Here is a 17,594-nt window from a genome sequence, read left to right on the forward strand (position 1 = left end):
TTGTGTTCCCTCCCTCTGGGGCCTGTCCACAAGGGTGTCCCGAGTGCACCGTTGCTGAGCATCTTTGTCAACCCACATCTTTGCGCACTCCGCAGGGGGCCTCTGCCATAGTGGACCCTGCTCGCCCCCCCCCCATTGATACTGTGCAGCTGTTTCCAAATCCAGCCCTCGATTTGGATCGTCTTGCTTTTTAATATGACGCGCCTGCGGGACAGTCCCTGGCCTGGTGGTCGATTGCAAAGGCAGCAGAATTTAGTTCTCCAGATCTTCACTGGGCTGGGTTTGAGAGCCATGATTATGAATGGGGGGACCATTCAGTTTGAATAGGGTCTCACCACTGCTGTATATAAACTAATCCCGAGTATTATCACTAACTGTATATGCTGGGTTTTCGGTGTAGGCTGTGAGGGGCCATTCATATGAACGTGATGTGGACACTACATTGTCTATGTATTATGACTCATTCAATGTTCACAATGTTGGTCCTGAATAACTGCCCTGTAGAGCAATTATTGATTTGTTTATGCAGGGCTGTCCATAAAAAAAAATGTATTCAATTACATATGGTGCAATCTCGGTTTTCACCGGTCTAAGTCAAAAGTGAGAAATGATTTAATGAAATGCAAGCCTTTTATTATAGTTTATATTTTGTTAGGTCATTTAACAATACGTGTTTTACTATGAGGGTTCTATCTGAGCAGGGTGTGTGGGGGGGAGGGTGTTAAGCTCTCTCTCTCTCACTCACTCACTCACTCATTCTCCCACATACATCTGCATCCAGGTTAACAAACCCCTTATGGGAGGGACTGGACCTCTCTCACCTTTCCTGCAGATGAGCTGTTCTACTGTATCCACCATGCTGGGATATCTACCTTAATCTCTTTTTAATAGTCCCAAGGAGGAGCCCAGTCTGCCAGTCCCTCTCAGTTGAAGTTCTTCTGAGGTTGTAGTTTGTAGGACGAATGATTCCGCGTTGAAACTGATGTCGATTTGTCTTCTGGTTGAGAATGTTTGTGTTGGTTAATGTCTAATAAGAGCTTAGTGTTTTTAATATTATTTATTAAGCCCACTTTAATGTTGAATGATTGTAATATAGCATGGATGCATGGGTAACGGTTGTTGTATTATGTAGGACTGTTTTTAAGGAGAGGATGTCTGTAAAAAATATTATTAAGACAGGAAACGCGCACAGTCTTTTTTCAGGGGTGAAAGCGTTGAAGTGAACTCAAATATTAAAGTAACATGTCATGTAAGAATTTTTAAAATGTAGTCTGCAGCTATAGTTTGATTATTGAAGTAAAGTTAGTCGTTTTAAATGGAATTGTAAAAAGGCCTACTGTTTTAAACCCAATTAATCTCTGCCGTTATGAATCATTATCAATAACCTTCCTATACAGTGTATTTGAATATTGCACCCTTTTAAAAAAGCCGTTAAAAAAATATATCGTAATTTTATGCAAAAGCATATAAGAACCTTTTAATTTAGTAGTTGTACGTTTACAAGATAAAACTGAAATCCTGAGCTCTATTTCATACAACTACTTTGATATTTCGCCCTTAAAAATGTTTGCTAAATATTGGAAGGAAATCTATAGCCTATTGTTTAATTCATACACTTGAAATGAACAAATACTGGCATAAATAGTTTTTCAATATGGTTGAGCAGGGTGACTCTTGATGTGTCCATAGCTTTACCAGACAGAAAAATAAAAGGTTAATGCATAGATAAGCAAATCATCTAATCCATGCGTTACCCCATTTCAATTAATTAAATTCCTCTTTATATCCACTGGCCCTGCAAGCTGAAGACTCTTAGTGTAATAAATGCTGAAATGCATTACATGTAAATCAATCTGAGAACGAATCCTATTCAGAGAGGGGGGCCATTTCATTTGGGAAAGGGGACAAATGTAGGAAGGGGTCCTTCCTAAAAAGCAGCTGTTTCCACAATCTTTTTTTGTGCCCGGTCACTCACCTTTTCCCTATCTCTGCGTTCAAAACACCCCGTTCCATTTATAATCCATATATTTTCCATTCGAGTCCACATTCGCCAGAGCCAAACTTGCCTAGCTTTTCGGACCATCCCCTTATAGTTGTTGGGAAGAAAGGCGGAGTGCATGGGTGTCAAACTGTCCTCAAAACACCATGAACGATTGATTTGCAGCACTTTTCAGCCCCCTGACATTACTTGGAGAGGAACTGAATAGGAAACCCGCGAGCCGGGGACGGAATAAGGATGTTCTCTGCTGGAAGAGAAGGAAAACTGCTAATTTACCCCCAGTCCATCAAGCACAAAAAATAGAAGAAAAAACAGAACTGTGGCTATTGAGAAGAAAGGGGCTGTATATACTCATCTAAATGCTGTCACAATGTACTGAAGGGCTATGAACAGCCATGAATATTAAACCGCTTACTTCAACAAGGGATAGAGAAGTGAACCAGCTTTGCATTGGGACAATGCGGTAAAGCACGTTAAGCTTGTTTCTATTCTGTTATTCCCGCACTACAACTCCCTGGAAGAAATTGTTTATTGCCCACCACATGAATACAGAATGCATGAGAAAGAACGTTTAAGCAACTCCCAGACCCGATGACCTAATTTTGATGACAGACAAACGTTTAAACTAATTGTTGAACCAGTTTAAAGTTGACAGCGTTTTCATTCTGTTTCATAAACGTGGGACTCAAACCCTGAATTGTCCTATAGGCCATTTGAATGGAATATGAAAACATGATTTTGACATGTTTAGCCGTATTTTATAGGATACATTTGCTCTAGGTTATGATATGTTATACATATTTCAATTGTATTAATAGGCCCTAACATAGAAATGTTGATTTTATATGTCGATTTGTATATTCGACTAAATCTAGTGTTAAACTGGCGACGAGGTTGTTTTTTTGGAATGAGTTTCATGGAAAGCAGTGTTGAACATCTCTAATGAAGAAAAAAAATCGTATCTGGTTGGTGTGTGAAAAGGTGTTGAATAATTGTCAGTGACTTAAACAAAATGTGTGATACTCCCCTAATTGGTTTTTGTTCGTTGAGGCTTATTTTACCATCGGATGCGGCAGGGTAGCCTAGTGGTTAGAGCGTTGGACTAGTAACTGAAAGGTTGCAAATTCTAATCCCCGAGCTGACAAGGTACAAATCTGTCCTTTTGCCCCTGAACAGGCCGTTAACCCACTGTTCCTAGGCCGTCATTGAAAATAAGAATTTGTTCTTAACTGACTTGCCTAGTAAAATAAAGGTCAAATTAAATTTTAAAAAACGTGCATGTGGGCAGTTAAGAGATAATCCATTCATATTGCTGAGTAGCATTGGCTACTTGTCCGTCTCTCCATTTCACTTACTTACTCACTCATTCAATTCTCTCTCTCTTTTCTCTCTCTCTCACTCAGTCACACACACACACACACACCCTCCGTCTCTCGCTCTTTCTCTCTCTCTCTCTGAAAGGGGAGGGCCGCATAATAGAAGGGTCTTTTCTTCTGCTGGGGCAGGTCTATACCATAAGGGGAGTGTTGTTAATAGCTAATCAAAGAGGGGTCAGACCAGCCACAGCCTACTGTATAAAGAGGACCCTCACTGCGAAAAGACGGAACATTTTCCAACCAGCCGTCTCACGGGAGGGAATATCCACTGTACATGTAGAGGCTTTCATATCTGACACGGCTGGCAGTAGTTTGCGAGATGGGCTCGGTATTACCCGCGGAGGCTTTAGCCCTAAAGTCTGGATTTAAATGTCAGAGTCGGTCCTTATCTGATATTATCACCTCAGACATTCTGCACAGTTTCTTGTATGGAAGGTGGAGAAATGTGATCGGGGAGCATCTGATGGAGGATAGACAGAGTAGCATCAGTCCCAAGACAGCCTTCACAGCTGAGGTCCTCGCGCAGTCCTTCGCCGGAGGTATGTTACCCCTTTTGGAATTCTTCCAATAACACCAGCCACGAGCCCAGGCCTGTTGCAATGTTTAACATCCTAATATTTGGACATTTGTTTTTGTAGTAATAATACCAAATTGTGACAAATAATGAACTTTGAAATTGTACGTTTTATTTGACTATAACATTTACATTTGAGTAATTTAGCACCCGTTCTTATCCAGAGCGACTTCATTCATCATAACATACAGTAGCTAGGTGGAACAACCACATATCACAGACATAGCAAATAGGCCTACACTTGTCCTCAATAAAGAAGCTATCACCAAAGTCAGAGCTAGAGGGGGTGGGGGTGGGGTGGGGGTGGGGGTCGTCAAGTGTAAATGTTGGTTCAGGGAAGTTTTTCTTTTATATGTATTTATTGGGGGTGGGGATTACTTAAGATCCCATTTGAAGAGGTAGGGTTTCAGGTGCTTTCGGAAGATGGGCAGGGGCTCTGCTGTCCTAGCTTCAGGGGGAAGATGGGCATGGGCCCTGCTGTCCTAGCTTCAGGGGGAAGATGGGCAGGGGCTCTGCTGTCCTAGCTTCAGGGGGAAGATGGGCAGGGGCTCTGCTGTCCTAGCTTCAGGGGGAAGATGGGCAGGGGCTCTGCTGTCCTAGCTTCAGGGGGAAGATGGGCAGGGGATCTGCTGTCCTAGCTTCAGGGGGAAGATGGGCATGGGCCCTGCTGTCCTAGCTTCAGGGGGAAGGTGGGCAGGGGCTCTGCTGTCCTAGCTTCAGGGGGAAGGTGGGCAGGGGCTCTGCTGTCCTAGCTTCAGGGGGAAGGTGGGCAGGGGCTCTGCTGTCCTAGCTTCAGGGGGAAGGTGGGCAGGGGCTCTGCTGTCCTAGCTTCAGGGGGAAGGTGGGCAGGGGCTCTGCTGTCCTAGCTTCAGGGGGAAGGTGGGCAGGGGCTCTGCTGTCCTAGCTTCAGGGGGAAGGTGGGCAGGGGCTCTGCTGTCCTAGCTTCAGGGGGAAGGTGGGCAGGGGCTCTGCTGTCCTAGCTTCAGGGGAAGCTGGTTCCACCACTGGAGTGCCAGGACAGAGAAGAGCTTGGACTGGGCTGAGCGGGAGCTGCCCTCACGAGTCTTACCTAAAACAAAAACAGCCTAGATTTACCTTTTTATTTCACAACTTCTGTCTGTTGTTAGCCTATGGCAAGAAAATGACCCCCTTGACAATCATTTACTAAAAAGTGTTAAAATAGGCCTTTAGTTAGAATGTATTCAGCCAAATAACATTAGTCAGGTCTCATCATGCATGTCGTTGAGAGTGAACCAAAAAAGTGGGAACGTTCACTCCTCTGTTCTTCCCAAGGTCTCTGTGACTTTCTCATTAGGTCTACTGTTCTCCTGTATTTTCCTTCATTGGACATTTTATTTCCACCCATTTAACGCATTAACTAATTTAGCGCATTGAGACGTTGCATTTAGAAGCTTGTTAGGCGTGTAACTGTTGCTGACTGAAAGACGAAGGTTATTCAATTCATTTGGTTAACTTTGTGCTTGACCTGAGAAAGTTTCCACTTAAACCGAGGGGAGAGAAAGGTTCCCTTTCTTTGATGTCCTGGATTTTATCCGGCATTCATCAATCTCCCGGAAGTCTATTTTCCTCCTTTGGAAGCTATGGGGCTCCGGCACTTTTCACTTTCTGTTCCCCAGATAATGCGCGGTGAAGGCTAAATCTATTGCCATTCATACCATGTCAACCATCTAATCGCCTTTCCATTTTTTTGTTTGAGAAATTCCTGGGTCTTTTAAACAGGTCCTCATTTAATTCAGCGCAAATGTATTGCTAGAAAGTTCTTAAAGGATAATGAATTTGGAATTAGCCGTTTCTTTCAGTTGGACATAATGAATATCGCATCTGAAGCATGACCGATTGCTGGACCCTGAGCAATAGAATACCATTTAACCTCTATTCAGGCCGTCTTTTCGCAGTTTTAAATACATTTTCTTTGATTCTGACATTAAATAATCCCAAGAGTTTTATTTTTTTACGTTTTGAATGAGAATGATTTTTTTTTCTTCTTTTCAACAAACTTTCAATTCGTCAATTTAATCGAATTAAACGGTGGATACGAAGTTACTAAATATTTCATGACCAAAATAAGATGCAATCTATTTGCTGTGTTGGCAATTACAAAATGTTGAACACCTAATTCATGAGAAGCATAAACATTATTTAAGACCACCCACTGTTTAAGATGTTCCAATTCATAAAGTTTTATCAAACGGTAATCAAAGCATCATATTAGGTGATTTTTTTTTAATTCGAAATATGTGTTATATATATATCAGCCATTTTGCTTTTTGGCCTTTATGTAAAGGACATGCAATAATATTAGCACTAATGCACAATGTCTGACTTAAACCATTCCTATCCTCAATGTATTTTAGGCAAATTGTTTAGCTTGGTTACTGTTTCATACATTTCTCTTTCATGCATGGATGAATTGACGAAATTCACAACTTTGATGAATTGTACACAGAAGTAAAATGATCTATTTTTCTCTTCCCTGCAGAGGTTCAGAAGCTCTCCAGCCTGGTGCTGCCCAGTGAGGTGATCATTGCCCAGAGCTCTATCCCTGGCGAGGGCCTGGGCATTTTCTCCAAGACCTGGATCAAGGCGGGCACAGAGATGGGTCCGTTCACTGGCAGGGTAATCTCCCCTGAGCACGTAGACCTGCTCAAGAACAACAACCTCATGTGGGAGGTGAGAATCAGCTGGGCAGCTATAGGGATTGATCTGCTTTCACAATTAGGCAGGGAATAATGGAAGAAAGACAACAATGGATCTCTGTGTATGCCATGTTTTTGTGGGGGAAGCACCGGTTTAAGGGGGCCATCATCTGCCTTGTTCACAAGCTGTATTTACAAGAAGCTATATGTTAACATTGTACCAGACTCATAAGATTTTGCTGCTGTTCTTATAGGTGTTCAACGGGGACGGCACGGTGCGCTACTTCATCGATGCCAGCCAGGAGGACCATCGCAGCTGGATGACCTATATCAAGTGTGCGCGCAACGAACAGGAGCAGAACCTGGAGGTGGTGCAGATCGGCAGCAGCATCTTCTACAGAGCTGCAGAGGTGAGAACCAAGCCAGATACTATCACTCCAAACTGACATGAAGCCTCTGGCATGTCAGCGTTTTATGTTGTTGCTGAAATAATGACAAGTTCTGCTGTTAAGCCCATTCGTTTGTAGGCCTTCATTGTTGGTGTCAAATCTATAGACTGACTGTAATTGAATTTCCCCTTACCCATATAGAAGTAAGGGCAACCTATTGTCCTCTACTGAACAGCGCAACCTTCTGGCGTTCCCGGTACTCCTGTTCAGTTTGAACATTGTCCTACTCTTGCTCTCTATAGACTATCCCCCCAGACCAGGAGCTGCTGGTGTGGTATGGAAACTCCCACAACACCTTCCTTGGTATTCCCGGCGTTCCCGGTACTGAGGAGCATCAGAGAAAGAGCCGGAATGGTGAGAACCTTGCCCCTCAGGCTACAGAGGGGGGGGGGGGGGGGGACAAAGACTGGCATTTGGGCAGCCACTCATGACCTGATTAATGTGGCTGTGGATACACTGTATGGACCTATTGAGTATTTAGAAAACCAGATACCAGGCTTCTTTATCTGTGGGGCCAGTGTTTATGGTCTCTGCTGCAGACAACAGATTTACATCACTCTTATTTATTGCAAAGTACTGAAAATACACTGATTCTATCCCATGTTAAATTCAACATTAGAAACGTCAGTCACATTAGTTTGTGAATCAAACAACTCAGTCTGCTTCTACTTTCCCCTGACAGAGGACTCTCACTCCTGTGACGGCTCTTCATCTTGCTCCCCCTCCTCCTCTTCTTCCTCGTCTGTGACCAGCCGCATGCGCTGCGTCATCTGCCACCGGGGCTTCAACTCTCGTAGCAACCTGCGCTCCCACATGCGCATCCACACCCTGGACAAGCCGTTCGTCTGCCGCTTCTGCAGCCGTCGCTTCAGCCAGTCGTCCACCCTGCGCAACCACGTGCGACTGCACACCGGAGAGCGCCCCTACAAGTGCCATGTGTGCCAGAGCGCCTACTCCCAACTGGCAGGGCTACGGGCACACCAGAAGAGTGCCAGGCACAGACCAGGGGCGGCGGGCGCAGACACTGCCTCCCAAGTCTCACCTGCTCCCCCACCGATCAACAGCCTGACCCAACATCAGGTCCCTCTGGTTCACCATATCCCCACCATAGTGCTATGACAGCAGAGAGGAGAGAGAGACACTTGCTAATGCAAACTACACTTTACCCATGCACACCTGGGTCACAGGTTGCGCTCTCTCTCTCTCTCTCTTAGGGGATGGGCAGCCACTCTTTGCTCGTGTGGCAGGCATTGCAATAACTTTGTGTTGGGCCAGAGAGTATGACTGGGTTTATGCCTGGTGGGTTGAACTGATGGTACAGACATTCTTAAATACTTTTTACTGGTTGCCTTATTTACAATCTAGTCTCCTTAGACTTACTGGATATTATGTTTGTAATTCTCGCAAAAAAGGTCTCATGTAGAGGGTCAACTGTTAGAGTCAACTGTTCTACTAGTGCCTGCACAAAGAACCTGAACAAAGGACTGAATGTTGGCTTCAAGAGTATTTTGAGAGTAACTGTCAGTTTGTCTTTGTTTGTATACTCAAAACAGTATTGCAAGGACGCAGGAGACCAAATGAAATCGTGTTCTATTCAAGTCAATAATTCAATTGGTAAAGACAAGTACTCTGTATTTCAGATAATTATGTTTTACCATAACAAAGTAAGATTTTGGGTGGTTCTGTCATGAATTCAACTTTACATCCTGTCAACTTAGCCCCACCAACTCAGGGAGACGGTTGCTTGGATAGTAAATTAGCAAAGGAGAATTCAAATGAAATATACAGTATGTAGAAATTGGAGAGCAGCAGTGTACATTCATTTCAGCCTTGTCAAAATGTGACACTGTGTAATAGACACTTTATTTCTGTATATTCATGTAAAGCATTGTTTAATTCTGAACTGTATGTAAATACATATGTGCTTTCCTTATATTCTAAATAAATAATGATATTAACAAGTCTGCATTGTGGTCTTTACTTTCAACCTTTTGGTAGCCTACTATGAAGCCTCCTAGCATATTGGGAATGTTAATTAGCTGTGAAGGAAGCAATAAACCAACATTAAAAGCACACAAGCAGATACACTACATGACCAAAAGTATGTGGACACCTCCTTGTCGAACATCTCATTCCAAAATCATGGGCATGAATATGAAGTTGGTCCCCCTCCTTGCTGCTATAACAGCCACCACTCTTCTGGAAAGGCTTTCCACTAGATGTTGGAACATTGCTGAGGGGACTTGCTTCGATTCAGCCACATTAGGGATCTCAGACACTGATGTTGGGCAATTAGGCCTGGCTCGCAGTCGGCGTTCCAATTCATCCCAAAGGTGTTTGATGGGGTTGAGGTCAGGGCTCTGTGCAAGCCAGGCAAGATCTTCCACACGGATCTCGACAAACCATTTCTGTAGGGACCTCACTTTGCACGGGGGCATTGTCATGCGGTTTTCGACTGCTGCCGCACCTGCTGTCTCAAATTCTGAATGCTCAGCTATGAAAAGCTGACCTTTTGCACCCTCTACAACCACTGTGATTATTATTATTTGACCCTGCTGGTCATCTATGAACGTTTGAACATCTTGACCATGTGCCGTTACAATCTCCACCCAGCACAGCCAGAAGAGGACTGGCCACCCCTCAGAGCCTGGTTCCTCTCTAGGGTTCTTTCTAGGTTTCTACCTTTCTAAGGAGTTTTTCCTAGCCACCGTGCTTCTACATCTGCATTGCTTGCTATTTGGAGTTTTAGGCTGGGTTTCTGTATAGTACTTTGTGACATCGGCTGATGTAAAAAGGGATTTAGAAAAATATTTGATTGATTGATTGAAATAGGAAAGGGTCTTCCCCAAACTGTTGCTTCAAAGTTAGAAGCACATCATTGTCTAGAATGTCATTGTATGCTGTAGCATTAATATTTCCCTTCACTTGAACTAAGGGGCCAAGCTGAAATTATTCTTCCTCCACCAAACTTTACAGTTGGTACTATGCATTTGGGCAGGTAACGTTCTCATGGCATCCGCCAGACCCAGATTTGTCTGTTGGACTGCCAGATGGTAAAGCGTGATTCATCACTGCAGAGAACGCGTTTCCACTGCTCCAGTGTCCAATGGCGTCTAGCTTTACACCACTCCAGCCGACGCTTGGCATTGCGCATGGTGATCTTAGGCTTGTGTATGGCTGCTCGGCCATGGAAACCCATTTCATTGATCTCCTGGCGAACATTTCTTGTGCTGACGATTCCTCCAGAGGCAGTTTGGAACTCGGTAGTGAGTGTTGCAACCGAGGAAAGATGATTTTTATGCTTTACACGGTTCAGCACTTTGCAGTCCTGTTCTGTGAGCTTGTGTGGCCTACCACTTCGCATCTGAGCCGTTGTTGCTTCTAGACGTTTCCACTTCACAAAAACAGCACTTACAGTTGACCGGGGCAGCTGTAGCAGGGCAGAAAGTTTATGAACTGACTTGTTGGAAAGGTGGCATCCTATAACAGTGCCATGTTGAAAGCCACTGAGCTCTCCAGTAAGGCCATTCTACTGCCAATGCTTGTCTATGGAGATTGCATGGCTGCGTGCTGGTGCTGCTGATATAGCTGCACTATCCATTAATTTAATGGGGTGTTCACATACTTTTCTATATACAGTGCATAATGGAGCAATAATAATATTTATTTGGGAGGACAGTAGCTCCTCCCCACTCCTCCTCCTCCTCTTAGCGAGGCAGTGATTTTCATCTTCTTCCCTGGGTCTCCTGCGAGAGGCAGGGACTCCCTGCGGCCAGGTGTGTGTGTTGACTCCCTGGCAGTGTTGAGTCTCTGGTGAGGGGTGAATAAGATCTTATTCTCTACCTGGGCAACGTTAATTGTGATTTCACTGTTCACATGTTGGAGGAACCTGTAGTGGAGGCTGCATGGACTGTGGATGAGGTGCATCTTGAGGGAGGCAATTGTGGGGAGCCACATCCAGCAGTGGCCAAACCGGCACATTTCAGCACCATCCTCCTGGCGGACCTGAAATGGGGGTGAATGTCTTCTTGTAGGTAGCTGGTCTTGAAGATGTGTGGTGTTTGGCCCCCGGTTGAGAAACGTCTTACCACTGCCATCCAACTCGAACTTGAATGGTTCAGACCCTGAAGGTAACAGACATCAGTTGAAAAGCAATGTCCACACAAAGATGTTAACCACATTTTATGCTCTACATACAGGACCAGTCTAAAGTTTGGACACACCTAGTCATTCTTCAAAGTAGCCACCCTTTGCCTTGATGACAGCTTTGCACATTCTTGGCATTCTCTCAACAAGCTTCACCTGGAATGCTTTTCTACAATGTAGAACATTTTAAAAATAAAGAAAAACCCTTGAATGAGTAGGTGTCCAAACTTTTGACTGGTACTGTACATATCAAAATGTGTATTCTTACTTGAGTGATTCTGTCTGGAGGTACGCTGGAGCCTTAGTCCCTCTTCAATGAGACAAGGCCTGGAGGCCTTGTGGTTTTGGAATGTCCTGGAGTGGATGGCACTGGCCTGAACAAGAGCCCTCGGCCTGGGCTCAGGGCTCAAAGCGTCTCACAGTAGGAGTGCTGACCTAGGATCAGGTCTCCACCTCTCTCTATATATGATTCATTGTGATTTAAAAGGCTAAACTGATCCAATATCAGCACTCCTACTCTGAGATGCTTTGTGGATACGGGCCCAGGACTCTCCCTGGGTCTCCACACTCCAGAGCTCCCAACTGCAGCTGGAGCCAAACTCCATCAAGAGGAAGAAACTGTTAGACAGTGCAGAGAGAGGCACAATATGATCACACCTAACAGCAATACTGAAATCCACAAGATAAGTACAAATAATACAGACAGAATATTCCAACGAAATAACAACACAGCAAAAAGACTAGATTTATCTGGGGTGTTCCCCATACAGGAGCCATGCTGAGGCATTGGGTCCAGTGTAGCAGTGACAGAAGTGGTGGAGACAGTAGCCTCAGGGAGGAGGCTGGCTGGGACAGAGGCTCCAGGGCAGCTGTGTTGGAAAAATCTTCTCTCAGACTCATTGCTAAATGTGTAGAATTGTATGAGATTAGCTATAAAACTGCAAATTGTTCTCTATGCACAAAGGCAAAATGTGTACATTTGCAGGAAGTTGGCTCAAATTTCTGCAGGCCCACCCACCAACGAATTTCTGGCTACACTACTGCTCCAGAGACTCCATCAGGACTAGTAGGCCAGGTTGGAGATTCTGTCTGACCTGTTAATGAATGACAGACAAACATTCAATTAACAAACCAAAACATGTTTTACATGTTATATTCCTTTTCATTCAAAAATGTTTTACTGGTCACTCTGACACTTACCTGTCTCAAACAGACGTTGCCAGCGTGTTTTGAGTTTTAACACCACCTTAGCTTCCAGGTGACCTTCATACACTACTCTCTCTGACATAGTTTTTGGTTTGAAGACATTGGAGTTCATTTTACATGATTTAAGCCTGCTTAGCAAAATTGTGTTATGAATGTAAACGTGTGTCTGCTGAAAAATCTGCATGTTTGGTTCTGTTTCCAGGGGGATTTTAATTATGAGGTAGCTAAAGGCCACTTCCCAAAATCTGGTTGAATCAACGTTGTCCACGTAATAAAAAACAATATTAATCACTGTGATGACGTTGAATCAATGTGGAAAACGGATTGGGATTTGCAAATCATCAACGTAAAGGAATTTCGTATTTTTTTCAGCCAACTTTTAACCAAGCCCTGCTGCCGTCAGATGGCGCTATAATTCCTGATGTCGTTTGACATTGGAGAATGACGTTGTTGTTGTTGATTTCACGTTGAAGTCACGTTTGTTGACTTGACCAAATGTAAAATAAAACTAGATTTGAAATTACGTCTGTGCCCAGCGGGAGACTATTCCACAGAACTAGAATGAGATTGTAGTTTATGGGGATAGTCATCAGTGACAATGACTGAGGTTAACATTGGTTAGGAAGAATACATACAGATAATACATTTATTGTTTTAATATCTGATTTTGTGTTTGTTTATTTATTGCCCTTTTTACACCTAATAATAATAAAAAATGCTGAAGGTGGGTTGAAGTACTGCTTCACGTTCACCCGATGGCGCAAGAAACTAAAAATCATCTCCAGCGTCCTTACGTAAACAACGTTTTTTGCAAAGCAGTTTGAAATATTGTGAAATAAATTATAAAACGAATGAATGTCCAGAGGCATTATTTAGATTTTGTGAAAATCCGCATAGGTAAATTCCAATGAGTGGTAAATTCTGGAAGTATCTGATGACGTCAATTACAAGCGCCGTTTGAGTTAACAGAACAGAAGACAGAAAGCATGGCTGCGGATATGAGATTGCCAACAATTCGGAAACAAGTATCGTTATCATCCTCTCTGTCTGCTTTGGATGGAAAAGATCTAGTTGTTCCCGGTGATGTGATCACATCAGATACAGGGTTTATGAGGTATGTCTACAAGCTTGTATGAACATCACGAGAACAAGGTAACAGTCTGTCAACATGCTGCTCCCATCTAATACAATTTTGAGTCTGAGTTTTATCTCTTTACTGTAAATCAATATTAATCGACGTTTTTACCTCTTTGCTTTGGATAGGTAGCTATATAGCTAGGAAGCTATTGATATTGACTAGATATGTCAGGTCTCACTTGTTAGTGCATAAATACACTACATGACTAAAAGTATGTGGACACCTGCTCGTCGTACATCTCATTCCAAAATCATGAAACAGCCCCTGTCAGCAACAGGTGTAGCTGAAATAGCTGAATACAATAATTTAAAGGGACGTCCACATACTTTTGTGTATATATAGTGTAATATTCTGCAAGTGTCACTCGTAGAGTAGCTAAGGTTAGGCTTACCTATTTACTTACATATTATTGTTAATATAGTTTCTCTTAAATTAGTCATGTAACTTATACCAAGTTAATTTGAATGATGTTGACGGGCAGTAATTTATGTGCATACAGGACATTGAAAGTGGGTATATAGTGAGTCATGACTAGACCATAGATGCTTTTCATTCTAGGGGTCATGGGACTTACATGGACGAAGAAAAACTAACAGCCTCTGTGGCAGGAGAGGTGGAAAGAGTGAACAAGCTCATCTGTGTACGGCCGCTCAAGACCAGGTAAGTGGACCAGGTGCCACAGTAATGTCTGTAATCCTAGGGTTAGATTTACCCCACTGGTTAGCTACTGACTCTGTTTTAATACAACTTTTCCATTGCGCAGCATCTGCTTCTATTGTGTCAGTCTGTTTGTTTGTAAAAAAAATCACTTTTTATCACTTGTGCCATCTTTATCTGTTCTTATTCCCAGGTTCAACGGGGAGGTTGGAGATGTGGTGGTTGGGAGGATCACAGAGGTATGTTTCTGTTTGAAGTGGTGACCGAGTCAGTAAAGCTAATAGTGCCCTGGGGTGATCGTGCTTCTCCTGGTTGGAGCTTAGTGTTTGTCTGCCATTTTGTAGGTGCAGCAGAAGCGCTGGAAGGTGGACACCAACTCCAGACTGGACTCTGTGTTGCTGCTGTCCTCTGTCAATCTGCCCGGAGGAGAGCTGGTGAGTGGAATGGACAGCATATATCTGGGAATTATGAAATGTGGTTGTTCCTCTTAGCACCCGGTGCAACCAATTAGTACTGACACTTGGATATTTGTTTACGTTCTTTCTCGGTCTTTCCATCAATCAATCTTTCTATATCTGTCCTTCTTAGAGGAGACGGTCAGCAGAAGATGAGCTCACCATGAGAGACTACCTTCAGGAGGGGGACCTCATCAGTGTATCCTCTGATGTTTATCACCAACCTGGGCCCTTCTGCCTTTATAATGTCCATCCTACCTTCCAGCCTACTCTACATGGAATTTTTTATTATGTTTAGATTCCCTTGGCTCTACCATCTACAAGTAGCAAGTGTCATACTCTCATTGATTATGCATTATATTTTGTATGTGACTATGGTCGAAATTCTCCTTGACCAAGTTTACGTTCAGGCAGAGGTACAGTCTGTTTTCTCAGATGGGGCGCTCTCTCTTCACACCCGCAGTTTAAAGTATGGAAAGGTACAATTATTCATTTTTTTCTGTGTAAGTACCCTTTTTTTAAGTGATTGAAAATGTAAACCATTTTCCTCATATCTTATTCCTTTGCCCCTACAACACATCAGTTGGGGCAAGGAGTTCTTGTGCAGCTATCTCCCTCTCTGATCAAGAGACAGAAAACCCACTTCCACAACCTGCCTTGTGGGGCCTCCATCATCCTGGGCAATAATGGCTTTGTGTGGCTGTACCCCACCCCAGGACATCAGGATGAGGAGGCTGGAGGATACTACACCAGTCTGGAGGTAAGAACTGCCTGGGGCTACACAGCTTTGAGCGGGAATACAATGGATCCAACCTCTATAGATACACACACATTTTAGTAGCACTTCATTGTATTGTTCAACCAGACATAATGGCTTTACTTTCACTAGATTGTTATATTATCTACGCTGACCCGTCTGTTCCCCCTTTTCACTTCAATGTAACCTCTCCCCGCCTTGCCCTCTTAGCCTGTCTCTCTCTCAGATCGGGAGGTGATCTCACGGTTGAGGAACTGCTTGCTGGCCTTGGGGGCACACAAGGTGCTTCTGTACGACACCAGTGTGCTCTACTGTTACGAGTCATCACTCCCACACCAGGTAACACTGTCTATACTGATCTAGGTAATGGAAAGAGGATCTGAGGGAAGCAAACCTTTACATTCATTCAATTAGATCATTCTTTCAAAAGGGACTCGACCAAAGCCATTTTGTATGACACATAATCTATAGCCATCCAAGTACTAATGATGTTGCATTTTTAGCTAATTTCATCAGACTTCAAAGAGTTCACAAAGCATATTGAGTTACAGGTTTCTCTCTTTCTAGATCAAGGATATCTTAAAACCAGAGGTGATGGAGGAGATTGTGATGATGACGCGTCAGAAACTTGTCGAACTGGAGGGTTAGAGTACCAGATGCAACCTTCCTTAACGTAATGGAAGGTTTGTGATGCCTAAACTTGGAATGCAGGGAACAAGGCATTAACCACATTGGGGACTGAACCTAAACCCAAGTTCTGAACTTGTCTCTCAAGCAGAAGATACAGTGACCTGTATATCCCCTTTTTGATACAATCTTCTGGTTTCATCAGGAAATGTATTTCTCTGCAGTTTAGTTTATGAAGCTAAAAGTATAAACGCATCAAGTGTTGGTCTCATGTTTCATGAGCTGAATTGAAAAAAAATCCAGAAATTTACCATATACACAAAAAGCTTATTTCTCTCAATTTGTGTGCATAAATTTGTTCACATCCCTGTTAGTGAGCATCTCTCCTTTACCAAGATAATCCATCCACCTGACAGCTGTGGCATATCAAGAAGCTGATTAAACAGCATGATCATCGCACAGGTGCACCTTGTGCTGGGGACAATAAAAGGCCACTTTAAAATGTGCAGTTTTGTCACACAACACAATGCTACAGATGTCTCAAGTTTAGAGGGAGCATGCAATTGGCATGCTGACTGCAGGAATGTCCACCAGAGCTCTTACCAGATCATTTTATGTTAATTTCTCTACCATAAGCTGCCCCCAGTGTCGTTTTAGAGAATTTGGCCGTACGTCCAACCGGCCTCACATGTAACCACGCCAGCCTGTGGGATAGTCTGAGGGGACGTGGTGAGGAGTATTTCTATCTGTAATAAAGAAACGTATTCTGATTGGGTGGGCCTGGCTCCCCAGTGGGTGGGCCTGGCTGCCAAGTGTGTGGGCCTATGCTTTCTAAGGCCCATCCATGGCTGCACCCCTGCATAGTTGTGAAATCTATAGATTAGGGTGTAATTTACTTATATGAACTGTAATTCAGTAAACTTTGAAGTTGTTTATTTTTTGTTAAGTATATAAACTATAGCTATGTTTCTCAATAGACACCTATATTGGAGAGGGATGGTAATTGATTTACTGAATTAAAATGTTCCTGCATTCTGCAACCAAGGACCCAGCTGTTCCTTGTTTCTTTGTGGTTGTTTTTTAGAGAACTGTAGTAGAGGACTGTTGATAATGTGTCATACTTTTGTATGATTAACTACTCTTTTGAGAATTAAATACACAAACCTACTAATGCCTCAAGCTATCAGTGTGTGAAACCTTAATCTTATGCTTGTAAGTAGTGCGTTTTTATTTTGAGGTTTCCCAATTAGATTATTTTACTTCAAGGGCACATGTAATGAGAGATCCTTGTGGAGGAATCTTAGCCTCCCAATGTACATTAAAGTGTTTTTCCTCACATTATTTTTATGTTTTGTTTACTCCTTTCCAAAGATGAGTTGAGAAGTCAGTAAATACAAAATAGGGAAGGAAAATGCATACCAGCTTGCAAAGCCTTCCTCCTAACGTTTTGGTTCATAAAATCAACTTTACTGCCTGCCCTTTAGTGAAACTGCTATTGATCAACAGTTGATCATTTGCTGTCCTTTTATGTCAAGTCTATGACTTGTGCTACA

At 43.2% G+C, this 17,594-nt stretch overlaps 2 protein-coding genes across 2 annotated transcripts; both read left to right on the forward strand.

The window, feature by feature from the left end:
• Positions 1-3,577: 3,577 nt before the first annotated feature.
• LOC135518645 (PR domain zinc finger protein 12-like) lies at positions 3,578-8,174 on the forward strand. The gene is made up of 5 exons (XM_064943793.1): positions 3,578-3,914; positions 6,450-6,640; positions 6,861-7,016; positions 7,298-7,409; positions 7,738-8,174. The coding sequence occupies exons 1-5, from the start codon at positions 3,695-3,697 to the stop codon at positions 8,172-8,174; spliced, it is 1,116 nt and encodes a 371-aa protein (XP_064799865.1). The 5' UTR covers positions 3,578-3,694.
• Positions 8,175-13,331: 5,157 nt separating this feature from the next.
• exosc2 (exosome component 2) lies at positions 13,332-17,382 on the forward strand. The gene is made up of 9 exons (XM_064942769.1): positions 13,332-13,521; positions 14,104-14,205; positions 14,396-14,441; positions 14,547-14,636; positions 14,791-14,856; positions 15,068-15,136; positions 15,241-15,417; positions 15,625-15,753; positions 15,982-17,382. The coding sequence occupies exons 1-9, from the start codon at positions 13,394-13,396 to the stop codon at positions 16,060-16,062; spliced, it is 888 nt and encodes a 295-aa protein (XP_064798841.1). The 5' UTR covers positions 13,332-13,393; the 3' UTR covers positions 16,063-17,382.
• The last annotated feature ends 212 nt before the right edge of the window (positions 17,383-17,594 follow it).

This window comes from Oncorhynchus masou, chromosome 28, assembly GCF_036934945.1.
Source record: "Oncorhynchus masou masou isolate Uvic2021 chromosome 28, UVic_Omas_1.1, whole genome shotgun sequence".
NCBI lineage: Eukaryota > Metazoa > Chordata > Actinopteri > Salmoniformes > Salmonidae > Oncorhynchus > Oncorhynchus masou.

Bases quoted from the DNA above. Each gene is read 5' to 3' on its own strand.
- LOC135518645 (XM_064943793.1), top strand. From the start codon at position 3,695: ATGGGCTCGGTATTACCCGCGGAGGCTTTAGCCCTAAAGTCTGGATTT. The intron at 3,915-6,449 runs GTATGTTACCCC...TCTTCCCTGCAG, and splicing joins CGCGCAGTCCTTCGCCGGAG to AGGTTCAGAAGCTCTCCAGC. The intron at 7,017-7,297 runs GTGAGAACCAAG...TGCTCTCTATAG, and splicing joins TCTTCTACAGAGCTGCAGAG to ACTATCCCCCCAGACCAGGA.
- exosc2 (XM_064942769.1), top strand. From the start codon at position 13,394: ATGGCTGCGGATATGAGATTGCCAACAATTCGGAAACAAGTATCGTTA. The intron at 14,442-14,546 runs GTATGTTTCTGT...GCCATTTTGTAG, and splicing joins TGGTTGGGAGGATCACAGAG to GTGCAGCAGAAGCGCTGGAA. The intron at 14,637-14,790 runs GTGAGTGGAATG...TGTCCTTCTTAG, and splicing joins ATCTGCCCGGAGGAGAGCTG to AGGAGACGGTCAGCAGAAGA.